Source organism: Garra rufa, chromosome 10, assembly GCF_049309525.1.
Source record: "Garra rufa chromosome 10, GarRuf1.0, whole genome shotgun sequence".
NCBI lineage: Eukaryota > Metazoa > Chordata > Actinopteri > Cypriniformes > Cyprinidae > Garra > Garra rufa.
The window spans coordinates 9,227,722-9,246,531 of NC_133370.1; the positions used below are offsets into that span (position 1 = coordinate 9,227,722).

At 39.3% G+C, this 18,810-nt stretch overlaps 1 protein-coding gene across 5 annotated transcripts in view; it reads left to right on the forward strand.

Moving 5' to 3' along the window:
- svilb (supervillin b) overlaps positions 1–18,810 on the forward strand; it is a 78,347-nt gene that overhangs the window by 33,986 nt on the left and 25,551 nt on the right. For all 5 annotated transcript variants that reach the window (XM_073848073.1, XM_073848071.1, XM_073848069.1 and 2 more), the window contains exons 6-15: positions 777–1,500; positions 5,942–8,143; positions 9,230–9,400; positions 10,164–10,198; positions 10,352–10,416; positions 10,545–10,681; positions 11,126–11,221; positions 13,585–13,846; positions 14,024–14,110; positions 17,032–17,602. In XM_073848073.1, coding sequence (XP_073704174.1) covers positions 777–1,500; positions 5,942–8,143; positions 9,230–9,400; positions 10,164–10,198; positions 10,352–10,416; positions 10,545–10,681; positions 11,126–11,221; positions 13,585–13,846; positions 14,024–14,110; positions 17,032–17,602 — 4,350 coding nt within the window. The remainder of the gene's footprint in view (positions 1–776; positions 1,501–5,941; positions 8,144–9,229; positions 9,401–10,163; positions 10,199–10,351; positions 10,417–10,544; positions 10,682–11,125; positions 11,222–13,584; positions 13,847–14,023; positions 14,111–17,031; positions 17,603–18,810) is intronic.

An 18,810-nucleotide genomic window follows, 5' to 3' on the forward strand; every position in this document is an offset into this window, starting at 1 on the left:
GCTCTACAAGATCCCAGCCAAGGAATAAGGGTCTTATGTAGTGAAATGATCGGTCAGTTGTACTTTTTAACCACAAAAGACATGACTTTTCCAATGTGATTACATAATGCGTGAAGTCGAACTAGTGCAAGACGAGCAATCGTGGTTATTTTTTGGGAAAATGACAGATCATTTCACAAGTTAAGAATCTTATTCCTTTCCCGGGATTGTGTAGAGCCCTTTGAAGCTGCATTGAAACTGCAATTTGGACCGTCAACCTGTTGGCTCCAATTAAAGTCCACTATATGGAGAAAAATCCTGGAATGTTTTCCTCAAAAAGCTTAATATGTTTTCGACTGAAGGAAGACAGACATGAACATCTTGGATGACATGGGGGTGCGCAAATTATCACCTGCCATATCATTGTATTATCATATATTTTTACTACTACTAAACTAATCCTTTTAAACTTTGGTACATAAGTAAAGAGGTGTGCTTTTACTTTCATTAGTAATTGGACAGCAGGTTAAAAACAATAAATCCCATAGATTTATATTGAAGGGCTCAGATCCTGTCTTGTGACCTCAAAATTATAGAATTTTTGGACTAGCAATCACCCAGAACAACCTAGAAACCACAAAGCAATACACTAAAAGCACTTAGATAAATATCCTGCTAATACCTTAGCGTTGTTGCAATGAGTAAGGACTACTAACACATTATTCTGAAGAAAGTACTTTTTTTTGTTTTATAAAATTATTTTTTTGATCTCTTATTTTCCATTTGTTACGTTACAGTGCGACGCTACAGCCGTGATGAGATAGAAGCTCCAGAGCGCCAAACCAGAGCTCGGACACGTCCAGAACCACAGTCATCCGCCCATCCAGAGCCAGTCGCTCCTACCCCAGCCGGTTCTGATGCAGCCAGCCTCAGCTCTAAAGCCGAACGGATAGCGCGCTACAAAGCTGAACGTCGGCGACAATTATCAGAACGTTACGGTATTCTCCTCGACCAGGAGGTGGATCTGGATTATGCACCACGCTACACACGTGCACGGAGAGAGTCTGACCTGTCAGAAAAAGGGGCACCTCCTGACAGGGGGCGTGGTGAGAGCAGGACAAGGGGCGGGGCATTGAAAGAGCAGGATGAGGGGCGGGACCGAGGCAGCAGCAGGTCTAAATACAGCAGTTCAGGGATAGGGCGTGTCTTCATGCCTTCTGACCCCGCCCCCAATACTGCTCCTCCTCCGTCGGGCTATGATGCTGAGCGAGAGAGAGAGAGGGCAATGAACTTGGAAAATTATAGACGAGCACCCGACCGAAGTCCGAAACCACGCACACAGGAAGCTCCGGTTCCAATGGAAACAACAACAACCCAACCAGCAAGGGGTGGCGCTGTTGTCACTGTGGCAAGTTCTCCTAGGACGGCACGCAGAGCTTCGTTACCTACAGCACGATATGGCATCTCTCCTGGAGACCTTTTCATTGAGCAACAAGCTCAAAACATCCTCAACAGACAGGGGTAAGTACTGTATGTGCGCCTAGTTCTTGATCTAAAAAAAAGTTTTGTTAAAAGACCCTGATTTTGACTGACGTGTTATTGTCTTCCTGTGTTGGCTTACTTCCTTTTAAAACAGCAAGTTGCTCTTTTTTTCAACCTTTTGTTTAAAGGAATACTAGCATATTAGGAATACTTAGCAAGTTAACGGGTGCATAGGTAGTTAATGCGTACATGAATTATGGGAAGGGAATGCATATTTAAACTGATTTAACACAAATTCTCATAAGAAAAGAGATTCTTAAAGATTTGAGCTCTTGCTTACTTTTTGGAAATCATTCTATAAAGCGGGTCGGGTAATAAAAAAAATGCATTCTAATTACTTGTGGGTGGGTCGCGGGTGGATGAGATAAATCGATAATGATTTAAACATTAACTACTTTTTCTAAAATCTGAACCTGAGTTATGTGGTCAGGACCGTGGCGCCAGCTTCCTTTTTAAATATATTTGATGATTGCACCTGATGCGCCCACACCGTCCTCTCCGTCACCTCAGATACTGCGAGTTTATACATATATGGTCACGTCCAGATGTCAGTAAACATAATTTTTTTTCAGCATGGATTTGGCTTAAAAGCACGAGTGATTAAGCCTATATAAGTGTGCAGCGATGTAAAGATCAGCTGTTAAAATGAACCATCCATTCATCATATCATCATGCAAAACTAAGAATTAGAATAATTGTAATAGGAAGATCGCGTGCGGTTTGCTAAATCAGAGAACAAATGTAGGTGCAGGTGGGTGGCAGGCGGATTACGCCATTTTGCTTTATTTCGTCGTCAAAAGTAAGATTTTGCTCTCTTTTGTCATCAAAAGTATTCTGAAACAAGTCACAAATACGCTGTGCATAATATCCATTTAAACACAGCAGTGTTTCGTTTATGAATGAACGTGTAGTTTTAAACGAATCTAGTGAAATGATTCAATTTTCTATTCATAAAGACAGTCACTTGCTTTATTCAGGAATGAATCAGCTGTTCGAACAAATCAAATGAATGATATGATTCAGTAATTAAATAAGTATTATTTAAGTACACTTATTATTAGTGTGACATTTTAGCATGCAAATAAAGGGAAGAACTTCAAGATATCGGCCCTAAAAACCGGCCAAAAAAATCGGCAGCACATATCGGCCATCGGCTGACCCTGACCTCTAAACATCAGCATCGGCTATAGAAAAACCCATATCGGTCGATCTCTAAAGTAAAAGCAACAGGGTTAACAATTGCCATCATCTATCATCCAATAAAGAGGTGGACCTCAGCAAAGACTAATGCTTTGGATTTTTTTTTTTGCCTCACTCAGATAATGCTGAAGCTCTTGAACATACTCTTAGTAAAAATGCTGAATGGACTAGCTTTTGTGTTTAGTCAGGTTTACAGTCATGCCAGATAGCTAAGGAGCTGGAGTAAAATATGTAGAACTGTTCATTGGACATCTGCAAGAATTTCAGTCTGAAGCTCTGCTGCAAGATACTGCATTGCTGCATTCTTTCAATGCTTTGTCTCTCCATAATGGTGGATGAGAAATGCACATTTAGTATGAGAAGAGCACTAAATTTCTTTTAAAACACTAAGAGTCAGACTATGTGACTTGTATTTTGAGATTTACTGACCTTATAGGAACACTCCACTTTTTTTGGAAATAGGCTCATTCTACAACTCCCCCTAAGTTAATAAGTTGAGTTTTACCGTTTTGAAATCCATTCAGCCGTTCTCCTGTTCTGGCGATATCACTTTTAGCATAGCTTAGCATAGATCATTGAATCCTATTAGACCAATAGCATCACGTTCAAAAATGACCAACGAGTTTCCATATTTGTCCTATTTAAAACTTGAATCTTCTGTAGTTATATCGTGTACTAAGACCGGTGGAAATGCAAAGCTTCAATTTTCTAGGCTGATAAGATTAGGAACTACACTCCCATTCCGGCGTAATAGTCAAGGAAGTTTGCTGCCGTAATAAGGCTGAAGCAGGAGCAGTAATACCACGCAGCACATGTGCAAACTAGCTGGGAACTCATTTCTGATAATACCTGCCTGCTTCGGCCATATTACGGCAGCAAACTTCCTTGAATATTACGCTGGAATTGAAGTGTAGTTCCTAATCTTATCAGCCTAGAAACTCGCAGCTTTGCATTTCCACTGGTCTTAGTACACGATATAACTACAGAAGAGTCAAGTTTTAAATACAACAAATATGGAAACTCGTTGGTCATTTTTGAACGCGATGCTATTGGTCTAATAGGATTCAATGATCTATGCTAAGCTATGCTAAAAGTGATATCGCCAGAACAAGAGAACGGCTGAATGGATTTAAAAACGGTAAAAATCAACTTATTAACTCGGGGGGGGAGTTGGAGAATGAGCCTATTTGCCAAAAAAGTGGAGTGTTCCTTTAAGTTGTGTTTGACATTGTGACTGTTGCTATATGAGACTCATGCAAGTTTATAACTTATATATCCAAGTACAGGTGCATGTGTTCTATCTGAAGTGTTACGTAACTTTGAAATTCTAAACAACACTTGAGGAGAAAGATATCCAGACTGATGAGATCATCATACTTAAATGCAGGCCTCTAATGCAGTAATGATGTCAGAGACTAATTGAGGAGCCTTATATGAAACTTAATATCTCTACAACAAGGAAGAGAGGAAACAATCAGGGAAAGTAGACAGATGTTTTATTTGTGACATGACAATGGTCCCCATCTACAGTCTCATTGAGGACTGGTAAAGCTACAAGTGTGTTTTGTTATAGTGCTGAATGCCATGGTGTTGTTACTGTGATAACTGGGGTCTGGGCCTTGTGTTCTTTAGCTTGGCAGCTCTTTCTCAAAGTGAGTGGTCCCTCAGGAGAGACTCGGACAGTGAAACATACTCTCAAATCAACTGGCCATCCAGGTATCAGAGTGGGAGTGTAACCCTGTAAAATTCCCCAGTTGACCCGTTAACTCGCTAATTTGACCATATGAATGCATACAAATATACATTTGTTCACTTTAGTTTTCATCCCCTATATTTCTCCATATAGAGTCACTGTAGATGTTGGCAAACAGTTCCCTGGTTAATCCTCCTCCTCAATGCAATGGTTTTTTTTTTTAAACCACTGACCTTTTCCCCTCACCAGAGACCAGCACCTAACAATGAAACTTGGCTTATTCCTTTTCAGTTTGTCACTTAAAAAAAAAAAACAGTAGACAAGTGGAGCTTGTTTGTGTGATGTGAAGTCATTGCTGGTTACCAATAAATGTGACCCTGGACCACAAAACCAGTCATAAGGTTAAATTTTACAAAACTGAGATATATACATCATATGAAAGCTCAATAAATAAGCTTTCTATTGATGTATAGTTTGTTAGGATAGGACAATATTTGGCCGAGATACATCTATTTGAAAATCTGGAATCTAAGGGTGCAAAAAAATCAAAATACTGAGAAAATCACCTTTAAAGTTCAACAAAAATAAGTTCTCAACAATGCATATTACTAATCAAAAATTACATTTTGATAGGTTTTCAGTAGGAATTTTACAAAAAATCTTAATGTAACATGATCTTTACTTAATTTCCTAATGATTTTTGACATAAAAGAAAAATCAATAATTTTGACCCATACAATGTATTTTTGGCTATTGCTACAAATATACCCCAGCGACTTAAGACTGGTTTTGTGGTCCAGGGTCACAAATGGTTACAAGTAACCATAAATTGTTACCAAGACTTTGCTTTTTCTTGAAGACCTTAATCTGAAAAGACAATATGTGGTTTGTTCTACATATTGATTTCAGGCAAAAGCTAGTTGTAGAATTAAAGAGATAGTTAATAAAAAAAATGAAAATTCCATTATTAATTACTCACCCTTTTTTCAAACCCGTAAGACAATTACCGTGTTTAAAGCCCAGAAAGGTAGTAAGGACATTGATAAAATAGTCTATGTAACATCAGTGGATCAAACTTAATTTGGTGAAGCTATGAGAATACATTTTGTGTCCAAATAAAATACTAAACAAGTGTCAGTCTTTGATGTGCGTACATGAGAGACTCTTATTGATGTCCGTATTACCTTTCTGGGCCTTGAATGTGGTACTATCGTTGCTGTCTATGCTGGGTTAGAAAGCTCTCGGATTTCATTAAAATCTTCATTTGTGTTCTGAAGAGGAACGAAGGTCTTACAGGTTTGGAACGATATGAAGGTGAGTAATTACTGACAGAATTTTTGGGTGAACTATCTCTTTAATTGAAGCATACTATTGTAAGATGAAGAGATGTTCCTTATCTTTGATCTGTGGGGCAAAAATGTTTACTCTATCATCTCTAATGTTTTTGATGAAACTTTTTCCCAGGATGATAGTAGGTCAAGTTGATTTGGATGAATGTTAATTCCTCTCTTTCCTCCCTTAATGAAGAATACGTGTTAGAGAGAAACAGACAAGGGAGGACATCTCGGGAAGGGATTCTGATTCAGGGCCAGATGCATCCTCTGTCGGACGTCATCCAACAGTTGCCCCTCCATATTTAGCTCCACGACCTCAATCTGCAAACCAACCGCGAACACGGAGCTCTGAACCCCCAGTCCATCATCCGAATCAGGAGGCCCGTCAACAAAGGGCACATAGTGCGGAGCGGCCACGATACCAGCGAACTCACAGTATGGACTCACCTGCCTTTCAACACGTAGTTTCAAGTGAAATTGGAAATCAGCAGCGTGCCCAAAGTGCAGAGCCTCCAAACTATGAACAGACCCCTGGTATACACCCTAGCACCATTGGTCATCAGCCAGGATTCGGGCAAATCAAGCAATCCCTACCAAGGCGAGATAGTCAAGATGCTCAAGAACAACCACAAATGCACAGACCTTTACATCAACCACACCCAGCATACAAAGATCTCCAGAAGCCTGGTCCCAGAGATGCCCCACCACCTGTACAAAAGTATCGGGCTATTCTTCAACCAGTGCCTTTGGATCGGGACACTCGCCAACCAACTCAAGCACATGCACCTACTCAGAAGCCTCTACATGAACATGAACACACCTCGCATTCACGTCTGTCACATGGGCATTATGGTCACAGTCAACCTTTACAGTATAGTTCAGTCCAGGCACTACCTCCGGCATATGGACAAATTGTTCACTCAGCTCCTTCCCATACATCTAGCCATCTATCCCCACCTTTAAATGCTCATGCAGCTCATCCTGTGCCTGGACCTTCACTTGGCAAGTCTGAGATAATGGATCCCAAAAGACACTTGACCGCACCTGGTTCGACATCTGCTGACAAAGATGTTGAAGAAACTAGACAAAGGGCCAGTGCTGATCACATTCAGCCCATTCACAGAGAAGGTCGATCAGCAACCAGAGTGGATCCAGCTTCAGAACGATTACTTAGGAGCAGGAAGGCTGTGCTACCCTCAGATATCCGCCGCAGGCAAAAGAGTGTGGATGATCCCATGCGTGGACTAACTGATGAAGGTTTGGAAAGTCTGAGAACCAGAAGGATCAGCCAGTCGGAGGAGACAGAAGAAAGAGGTGGTAAAAAGTTTTACCAGTTGGAAGAAAGAGAAGAGCCTATTGGAAGAGGAATTGCTCATATGGAAGAGGGAACAATAGCAGGTGAAAAGGTAATGGGTTTACTAAAAGAAAGAGAACGGCATGATGACCGAAGGACCAGTCAATTTGTGGAAAGAGAGGTAGATAATGGCACAAAGAATAGTTGGAAAAGTGAAGACTTGGGACGTGGTGTAAGAAAGATTGGTCAAAGAGAAGAAAACAAGCAAGTTGCTGGTATTAAAAATGAGGAGGGTCAAGATAATTGGAGCACTAACCGGTTAGAGGGGATTGAACAAGGAGGCTTTAAGAAGGTTGACAAATTTAAAGAAAGAGAATGGGTAGTTGATCGAAGACAAGGCCACACTGTACCACCGGTACAGGGTGATAAGAAAACCAGTCAAGAGGTAGAGAAGCAGAAAGAAGAGCAGAGGTTCCTTCAAAAAGAAGAGGCAGAAGGACTTTGTAGAAGACGACGGATCAATCTGTCAGAGAATGATGAAGAGCATGTCAGACGAAGAAGGATAAGCCAAGCAGAAGATGATTGGGACGGACGTAGGGTACATAAAATTGGCCAGTTGGATGAATGGGAAGTGCAGGGAATGAATCAAATGGGCCAGCCAGATGATAATTTTGAAAGACGTGAGAAAGGAAAGCAGAGATTAAACCCACCGCTACCTGAAGAAATGGACACAGCTCCCTCACAGCTAACCCATGAACAGCATTTACCACAGCATAGGATGGGGGACGTTGGAGGGTACTTGCAGAAAGGTTCATCCCTCCCACAAGCTCAACATCGAGTAAGTCAGGATGCAGGTGACCTAAGGCCAAAAGTCAGAATCCGCTCCATGTCAGATATAGGGGTAAATCAACGGTTTGCTGCATTGAGAAATCTGGAGCGTGCCGCAAGTCGAGAGTCTGCAATGGTGATGGGTACAGGGATTCACACTAGAGAGCCAAGTGGTGTGGCCAATGGTGAAATGGGCACTTTGGACACAAGAGTTTCTGTGGCTAAGCTGAGACATTCCTACCTGGAGAATGCTTCTGGACGCAGACCTGAGCTGTATGTGAACTGGCATGTCAGCATGCTAAATCAAAGATGATGATTAGACCCACTAACCTCTAAGTAATAACCCCTACCATTGGATGTAGAATTGTGCCTTTCTAATCATATTCAATTACTTGTGTGCTGTTGTTTGTTTAAAGGTTTAATCTGTAATTGATTAAACTTTGCCACTCGGCATCCAAGCAACAAGTCTGAATGGAGGAGTGTTGGCTTTGACTAATAGCTTTAACAATGACTGTGCATCTAAAACTCTCTTTTAACTATATGGATATAAGTATGAAACTTTGTAGATTGGATGCCAGGATACAAACTGTTTGATCTGAAAGGGGACATCGGATGAAATTTTTAGCTTTTTTTTTTTTTTTTTTGCATTCAGTTATGTTTCTGGCATCTGCCATCTCAGAAAAGCTGAAAGAAAAGAGCCTGAACTTCGGTCTGAGTCATCCTGCAAGGTGTTTCAATTTGCAACCGGTTTCTACATAGATGGCTTGCTATTTGAATAAGACAACCTCTGAGCCATATATGGAGTCCGAGGCAGCAATTTGAACATCTTGTGTGGACACACCCCATGAAATTGATGGGCGGGGTCAGCAGTAGCTCATTAACATTTAAATAACCATGCATCGAAATGACTTGCTGTGAACAGAACTGATTTTGAGTTAAAAGGGTGTTGTTTTACATGACCATTGAGGAATTTTAACCAATGTATGCTACAGACATTTCAGAAGACCCTAAAGAGTCATACCTACTTGAGCATCTGATGTCCCCTTTAACTTTGCCTTGATATTGTGGAAATAAATTGGATTCTGTCTTCATCAAGTGAATGATTATCATTACTAAATAACTTTTTGTATGTGATTGAGTTGTTCTTTAATTAATTCAAATGCTCTGAAATGAGGGATTTGGATTTTGCATTTTAAGATACAATTTATGCTCAACTATGGAGCTACTAAAGTGCACTAATACTTACATGTAAGATTTTTTTTTCTGCAAATGTTTCTGTTCTGAAAATGTTAGAGACAGTTCTAAACTAATTCTGCCAAAGTTGCCTTTTGTTAAGACAATCTTTCCTGTCTAACAAAGGGAGTCTAAAGGAGACCAGGTTCCCATGGAGATCGATCCAGTTGTCAGCAGTGACCGGGAGAAAGGAGCACGTAGACCCAGACGTTACATTTCCCCTGGTGATGACAGGAAGTCATCTGAGAGGTTTAGAACCCAGCCGATTACATCAGCCGAAAGGCTGGAGTCTGATAGGTACAGTGAAACAGGAAGTCAGGTGTTGCACTGACACCACTCATTAGTTATCAGTCGTTGTAAATTGTGGCTGTTTTATGCTCAAGTATTTCAATTTTTTTTTTTAAAGGTTTAGTCAGTATCAGTAATGTGCATTTGCTCTAGTTATGTAGTTAAAAGGGGTAGATCACCCAAAAATGAAAATTCTGTAATTTATTACTCACTCTCATGTCATTCCAAACCCGTAAGACTTTCATTCATCTTTGGAACACAAGTTAAGAAATTTTTGATGAAATCCCAGAGCTTTCTGACCCTGCAAAGAGCAGCAATGCAAATACCACATTCAGGGCCTAGAAAGGTAGTAAGGACATTGTTAAAATAGTCCATGTGACATCAGTGATTCAACCATAGTTTTATTTATGACAACGGGGTTCAACCACAGAAGAGAAGAAATTGTTGAATGTTGAAAGTTATTTTTGTTTTCTTTGTGCACAAAAAGTATTCTTGTAACTTCATAACATTACGGTTGAACCACTGATGTCAAATGGACTATTTTAACAATGTCCTTACTACCTTTCTGGACCTTCAACTATGCAGGTTCAGAAAGCACTTGGATTTCATCATAAATCTCTTAATTTGTGTTCTAATGAACGGAAGTCTTACGGTTTTGGAATTACATGAGGGTGAGTAATTAATGACAATTTTCAGTTTTGTGTGAACTATCAGTTTAATTTTCTTTTCTTAGGGCCAATCATTTTTGTTCTTTTTGTACTTTCATCTTCAGGTCCCGTCTTAGTCCAGATCATCAACATGCAGAAAGTGAGTCAAAATTTAAGCAATATCAAACAAACTGTTGAACCAAATATCCACAGCTTTGATTTGGTCATAGTCATGCTTTTATATCACAGTTCTATGAACGAAGTTAATATTGAGTAACTTACGTTTAATCATCTTCTTTTTTTTTTTTTTCAGTGGATGAGGAAAAAATGGATGATCGAGCTAAAATGAGCGTGGCAGCCAAGAGGTCTCTTTTCAGGGTATCAAATCTCACATGAAACTAATGCTTACAAAACACATGTACTAAATAATTAGTAAGTTAATGTAATTACTGTAATATTACTGCTGCATGCATAACCCATTTTTTTAAACTCTCCTTGTCTTTAAGGAGCTGGAGAAGACTTCAGAGGGAGGTGTCCCCAAACCTCGATCACGCAATGCTGCGGTTGAGCGGAGACTCAGACGAGTGCAAGATCGGTCACGGACACAGCCAGTCACGTCAGAGGAAGTTGTCATTGCTGCTACGTAAGTCATTTTCTACTTTTTTTCTCAAGTTGTATGAAATACAACAACAAATAATGATTTGAAGTTCGTATTGTATTTTGTATACATTTATAAAGCCGTTATGGTCTGCTTTTATAGTTTTTTTTTCCCCAGTTTTTGGAGATTGTGGTCATTAGGAACTGTTTGTAGAGGAACAGCATAACGTTTCTTCTTTTGTGTAGAGTTTTTGTAGTGACTGCATACAGGTGTACAATTTCATTGTGAGTGAGCTATTTCTTAAAAAGATGCCGTACACCCATTATTGACTACTTACGTTCCCATAATCACTTGTTTGATGCTGAATGACTAATTGCTTTTGAAAAATTTTACTTTGACCCTGATGTTTCTATGATTTCTTCTACACCCCTGCTTTTGCACTGATTTTTGTTTACTTCACTCTGCCTTCCTTTTTGTCCTCTTCTAAAGTTCCCCCGCTCCCCCTTCCCAAATCATCACTATTCAAACCACTGCTCCCAGAATCCCCAGTCCTGCCATAGTCAGCACTTCCATGACTAGTTTCAGGTATCATTTGAATGCTTTATTTTATTTTGAGTTGTATACATGGGAATTTAGGCCTTGTCATTTTGGGTTGCATGCTGTTTTTTTTTTTTATTTGCTCAGTTGCTCAGTATTTTTTGACCGCATGATTGCATATCAATCAGCTTCAGACCATACTTTGAAGAAAAAGACTAACCACCCAGTTCATTCATTGACAGGTGCATTGAAAAATGTTGCAAGTCTCCAGGGCAATTGTGTTATATGTGCCAGTGCGCCATCTGCTGGTGGATTTTACATTCTTGTGCTGTTGGAAATTGTTGGAAATGTGAAAACAGAATGCCTGGCATGCAATTATGGTGTTATGCAGTTCTGTGATTTTGAAATGTGAGCAAGTGCCTGTTGTGTATGAAAAAGTATGAGTATATTAATGTGTGTGAGCATGTGGAGATGTTTTGGGTGTCTACATCAATGCGTGGTCACCCATATTAGCTGTAAATAGTCACATGGTAAGTAGCAAAACACATTTGGCATTCTCAGTGTGCACTGAAATGTCAGAGGTGTCATCCATCCATCCATCAACAGTTTTACGAGAGAGACAAGAGGGTGAGAGATTAACATAACGTAGAAAGGCAAAGGCAAAATCAGTGAAATAAGTACAAGAACACCACTGCATGCAAGTCGCATGTCTTTTTTTTTACTTAGAATGTGGACTAGAATATTGGCCAGACAGTGAGTTGGTTTTGTGTCTGTTTATTAGGGTGAAACTATCTGATTGAAACAACAGACCCTCACTGATTCAGTCTACTTATAACACAGTTGCCATCTCATGGGTGAAGCTTAGTGCTCAGTTTCACCATAATATGAGATCACCAAGTTCTCTGCGTTTACGAGTATAAAAAAGTTTTTCTTTTTAAGGAGCATTTTTGCACCTGTTGTCTTCCTAAGTTCTTGCCACTGACTGTACAATTGCAGTTAAACTTTTAAAGATCTTCTGAATTTGTGAGAGATAAACTCAAATTTCTGACTTTTTTCTCAGAATTGCATGATATAAACTGACAATTGTGAGAAAAAGTCAGAATTGGGATGTAAACTTACATTTCTGCCTTTTTTTCTCAGAACCGGGTATAAATTCACAATTGTGGGTTATAAAGTCAGAATCACAAGATATGAACTCACATTTCTGACTTTTTTCTAAGAATTGTGTAATAAACTCACAATTGAGAGACGGAATTGAGATATAAACTCACATTTGACTTTTTTTCCTTAGAACTGCGTGTATAAACTCGCAATTGTGAGTTATAAACTCACAATTGTGTTATAAATTTACATTTCTGACTTTTTTTTCTCAGAATTGCATGACAAACTCAGTTGGGAAAAATAAAGTCAGAATTGAGTTATAAACTCACATTTCAGACTTTTTTTTCCTTAGAACTGCGTGAATAAACTTGCAATTGTGAGAGATTCATAATTGTGTAATATAAACTCTCAGAATTGTGTAATGTAAACTCAAAATTGTGAGAAATAAAGTCAGTATTGTGAGATAAACTTACATTTCTGTTTTTTTTTTCAGAATTGCATGATATGAACTCTGAATTGTGAGTTATAAACTCTCAATTGTGTGATAAACATACATTTCTGACTTTTTTTCTCAGAATTGCATTATATAAACTTGCAATTATAAGTTTATAAGGTCAGAATTGTGAGATATAAACTAAAATTTCTGACTTTTTTTTCTCAGAATTGTGTGATATAAACTCAAGTTGTGAGAAATAACGTCGGAATTGATAGAAACTCACATTTCTGACTCTTTTTTTTTCAGAATTGTGTGTATAAACTCCCAATTGTGAGTTATAAAGTGGGCATTGCGAGATAAACTTAAGAAAAAAAACTTACAATTCTGACTTTTTTGCAAATACGTGTTTGTATCTTGCAAATTTGACTTATTCTCACAATTACAAGTTTATCTCACAGTCTGACTCTTTTTTTTTTTTTTATGCAATTCTGACTTTTTCTGAGATATAAAGAGATATACTCCAATTTTGAGGCAAAAAAACAATTTGTTCTCAGAATTGCAACTTTATTTCTCAGAATTGAGACTTTATATCTCACAATTCTGGGAACAAATGTCGGAATTGCGAATTTTTATCATGCAATTGTGAGAATGTTGCAGTTACCTTTTTTTATTTGTTTATTCAGTGGTAGAAACTGGCTTCCATGGGTAAATCTTTTATGGGTTTTCTACTACATAATTTACTTGTAGAGTAAGTTTTAATACCAGGCGTTCCCTTTAACATTTATTTTGTGTGCAGTTTTGTTATCCAGACTGGTCTCCATCACTTTGTGTGCAGTACTTTATTATAGTATAACAACTTGTAATTCTCCTCCAGTCTGCAGGCATCATCAGCACATGGATCGACCCTCCATGAGCAGGAGAAAGATGTTTCAAAGGAGGAGGTTCCAGGAGAAGAGGACTTGGGTCCCGAGGAGCCGGATTTATCAACACTAAGCCTTTCTGAGAAGATGGCATTATTCAATCGCTTGTCACAAACCTCTGGCCAATCAGCAAACGGACCCCGTCCTGACACACGCCAGCGTAGAGCCAATGCCCGCTTTCAGACTCAACCTATCACCCAGGGCGAGGTTGATCAGGTGAGGCCTTTCTCTTTTTACCTGTGTGTTAGTTTACCAATAAGATTCATTGTGTTTTCTGTATTTAGAGTACCACTAGTGGCCTAGAAAATGTTCCCTTTACCTTTATATAAAGATTATTAAAGAGCGATCATTTGCCAGTTGTAGTTGACTCCAGAGACATTGTGCCATTCACAGGAACTTATGAAAGATGTAGGTCCATCCAGTCTCACAGATCAACCTGCTGTGACTAATGATTCTGTTGGTCCCCCTCAGACTGAGCAAGTAAGAAACTGGACTGAGGCTTTTGATTGGCTGGTCAGTGAGAGCTTTGCCTTGGCAGCAGCTGCTGATTGGTTTATTGCTAAGGGCCCAACAGTGCTGCATTTCCAACTGGATATTTGCTACTGCTGAGTTGCATTTTAACTGATTTGATTTAATGGATTGAACTGTTTAATTTTGTATTTGAGTAACTGCATTTTACTGTGCTTGTGTGAAGGTATTAAAGGGACAGTTCACCCCAAAATTAAATTTCCCCATGTCTTTCTAAACTTTTGGATGTTTGGCTGAATGTTCATGCTGAATTTTGGTAAATGGTAAGGCTCCAAAATGTGGTGTTTTCCTCACACAAAGCTATATGGCCTCAGATTATTTGGAATAAAGCAAAATTCCTCACTGTAAAAACAAAAGGTTGTTTCAACTTGGAGTGTTTGCACTGCCTTAATGTAAGTTTAGTCAACATGAAATGTTAAGTTGTACTTTGTGAAAATGTGTTGAATAAACGTAAAATTTTAAGGCAGCACAAACACTAAGTAAAAACAACTTTTTTTTACAGTGCTTTGAAAAAGGAGTACACTTATGTACTTCAAATTTTAAAAGTATGTTTTTGAAAATCTGTGCTTTCGGATAATAATAATATTACCGAAATAAAAGGCCAATTACGTGGCCTAAAAAGTCTATTTTTCTTAACACGCTTAAGTAAACCTTTTTTCTTTATTTTTATTTTTTTAATTTAAGTGTAGCAATATCCAAAAATAGATTGTAGGGGTCAAAAATATAGATTGATTTTATGCCAAAAATAAGATTTTTTTTGTGTAAATTTCCTACCGTAAAATTATTATAACTTAATTTTTAATTAGTAATATGCATTGGCGATTTTCTCAATATTTAGATTTTTTTTTTGCACCCTTAGATTCCAGATATTCAAATAAGCGTATCTCTGCCAAATATTGTCTTGTACTAACAAACCATACATCAACGGAAAGCTTACATTTTCAGCTTTCATATGATTCATATGATAAAAATAGACCCTTATGACTGGTTTTGTGGTCCAGGGTCACACATAAATTCTAATTATAATACACTTTCATATCATTGCAAATAACATGCTATAAATATGCTAAAGTTATTTCATTTATCACATAGAACAAGTCACATGAGTGACTTTTATGGTGTTTTTTGAAGCTCAACAGCCCCATTCACTTACACTTACACCAGGACATTCTGCACAATATCTCCTTATATGTTCCACAAAAAAGGGCAATTTTCTGAGTTTTGTACAGAAATGTTGACCAAACATATTTTTCTTGGTGAACTATTCCTTTAAATAGACAAATCTATGCTTTCTATGAGACAACATTATTTGATCCCCTGCTGATTTTGTAGGTTTGCCTACTGACAAAGAAATTATCAGTCTATAATATGAATGGTTGGTTTATTTGAACAGTGAAAGACAGAATAACAACAAAAAATCCAGGAAAACACATTTAAAGAAAGTTATAAATTGATGTGCATTTTAATGAGTGAAATAAGTATTTGATCCCTTTGCAAAACATGACTTAGCAAAACTCTTGTTGGCAATCACAGAGGTCAGACTTTTCTCGTAGTTGGCCACCAGGTTTGAACACATCTCAGGAGGGATTTTGTCCCACTCCTCTTTGCTGAACCTCTCCAAGTCATTAAGGTATTAAAGCTGAGGTTTGGCAACTCGAACCTTCAGCTCCCTCCACAGATTACAGGTAGTTGTCCTGTCCCCTTAGCAGAACAACACCCCCAAAGGTTTCCACCTCCATGTTTGAGTGTGGGGATGGTGTTCTTGGTGTCATAGGCAGCATACCAGCTCCTTCAAACACGGCGAGTTGAGTCCAAAGCTGAGTTGAGCTGATGCCAAAGAGCTCGATTTTGGTCTCATCTGACCATAACACTTTCACCTACTTCTCCTCTGAATAATTCAGATGTTCATTGGCAAACTGTTCATTGGGCCTGTACATGTGCTTTCTTGAAGAGGGGGACTTTGCGGGCGTTGCAGGATTTCAGTCCTTCATTCCGTAGTGTGTTACCAATTGTTTTCTTGGTGTTTACGGTGACAGCTGCCTTGAGATCATTGACAAGTTCCTTCCGTGTTGCTCTGGACCTATTCCGCACCGTTCTCATGATCGTTGAAACTCCACAAGGTGAGATCTTGCATTGAGCCCCGGACCGAGGGTGTTTCTTCCATTTGAGAGTAATCGCGCCAACAGTTGTCACCTTCTAAACAAACTGCTAGCCGTTGGTCTTGTAGCCCATTCCAGCCTTGTGTAGGCCTACAATCTTGTTCCTGACATTTTCGTATGGCTCTTTGGTCTTGGCCATGGGGGAGAGTTTGTAATCTGATTGAATGATAGCTTCTGTGGACAGGTGTCCTTTATACAGGTAACAAGCTGAGATTAGGAGCACTCCCTTTAGGAAAGTGCTCTTAATCTCAGTTTGTGACCTGTAAAAAAGACAACTGGGAGCCAAAAATCTTGCTGATTGATAGGGGATCAAATACTTATTTCACTCATTCTGGATTTTTTTTGTTGTTATTCTGTCTCTAACTGTTAAAATGAAGCTATACCATTAAAATTATGGACTGATCATTTCTTTGTCAGTGGACAAACGTACAAAATCAGCAGGGGGTCAAATAATTCACTGTATTAGACATTTTTCTCAAGAAAGTGGGATTCGAATCGTTTTTTAAACAGACCTTGATGATGATGATTAGTAGTGGATAAATCTGGTTTGTTGTATGTCTGAGAAGTTTACTGATGAGGTTTTTTGGTATGCGAAGCTCATCCGACCTCTGCAAGCTGCCTCTGAATCATGTGTCCTGCATATGACCTCTGACCTCTCTGGGCTCTGCACACGGGAACGCCATCTGAAAACATAATCACTGTCTTTCTCTCCAGCTGCAAAATGGAAGCATGAAGTTGGAACCTCTCTCTGCATCACTGGTCCGCTCCGTTACTGCGGTCACCGCCCAGGCCGCTGTTGCCACGGTGACAAGCGCTTCCCCATCAATGACCGCAGATGTTCGCATGGGAATCTCCACGGCTCCGCCCACCACTCAGGCCTCGCCCAATCAGGCGGTCTCCACTCAGCTTCCGTCCTATGAGAGAGGACTTCGATACTTCAGTCTTACAGAGAGTGGGGAAAAACCCACACCTGATGTCCAATCCCCGCCCCCCGTAGAGCAGCCCAACCTATCGGCGTTCGGCAAGGGCGTGGCCGACGAGAGTGGGCGGAGAGGAAGACCGGGGTATTTAGGCAGAGAGGAGAGAGACACAGAGCTCCCCAGTGCAACTTTCCCTCCGCACACACATGCGCTCAGACACACACCCCCTCACAGCAGGGGAGATGCAGAGCTGAGCGGCCCGCGGGAGAGGGAGAAAGAGAGTGCATCCGTCTCGCAGAGAGGCTACCTCTCGCCAGACGCCCATCAGACGGCAAGAGGAAGCGGTACCAGAGCCGTCGTCTCAGGTAAGGATGGATAGAATGAAAAAGAAAAATGCTTTAGTTGTCTATTGTCTCTGTGCACACAATCACACACATGCTGCACTGATTGGGTTAACCGGGTTAACCGGCCTCCAGCCTACATGCTGCTCGAGTCGAATGTGATTAGCATAATTTATCATACATCAAGTGTGCGGCTCTCTTTGTCTGTCGTGCAAAACTAATGATGCCGAAATGAATCGGGCAGAAGTGGCTCCGTGGCTTTTGTTTGCGCTCCCCGCCAAAGCTGTTACTATCCATTTGCCTGGAAGCGATAGGCGTGTGTGTGTGAATTGTTTCGTAGTAGAGAGGGAAATGAATGGAAGACAGGAGCGGTAAGACGGCTGGAAGTGTGTCTCAGCGCACAAAAAAAAAAAAAACAGCGGGTTATTAGGTTCACGTCTGCCACATGTTAAAGGACAGCCATGATGGCAGAATGCGACTGTGGCTTTTACAGGATAAAGGGTGTTTTTAAGATGCATGTGTGTGTTTTGTGTGGCAGTCATGCTTTAGGCTGCTGTCGGTTTCTGTGTGTCAGATATTGATTGAGCTCTGTGATAAACATGAGAGTGAGGGTGTTTGTGCGTGTGTAAGCAGATGTGTAATGCATTTTTTTCTATATCTGGTGCATTGATTTGCTGTGGCTACACATACATTTGTCTGTTATGAACTGGATGGATTGTTGTAAATATTTGAATAGTATATTTTTGTTGACTTCTTGATGAGCTGTTTTTATTATTTTTAGTATTATAATTACTGTTATTATCAATAATGAATTAAAGGTTCTCATGAATCCGGTCAATTCATAATACCCCCCCCCCCCCCCCCCCCCCCAAAAAAAAAAATTAACAAAAATATTTATTTTATATTTCTGACTGTAATTCCCTTTTTTTCAATGATTCAATTTTATATATTGACGTTTGTACATATTTTTTGCTATATTAAATTTACAAAATCGTTAAGTACAATTTTCTAATTAATAAAACCCAAATAATTCTGTAAAATATCCAGTTCATAACATATTAAAAATGTACTGTATAAATCACAAAATATTGAAGTACAATTTTAAATACAAAAATCTTAGTAGTAGTGGTAGTAGTAGTAGTAATAATAATAAAATAATAATAATAATAATTTTGTCAAGGATGTCATGCCAGTTCATAATAAAACTTTTTGTTTAATTTTATTTTTATAAT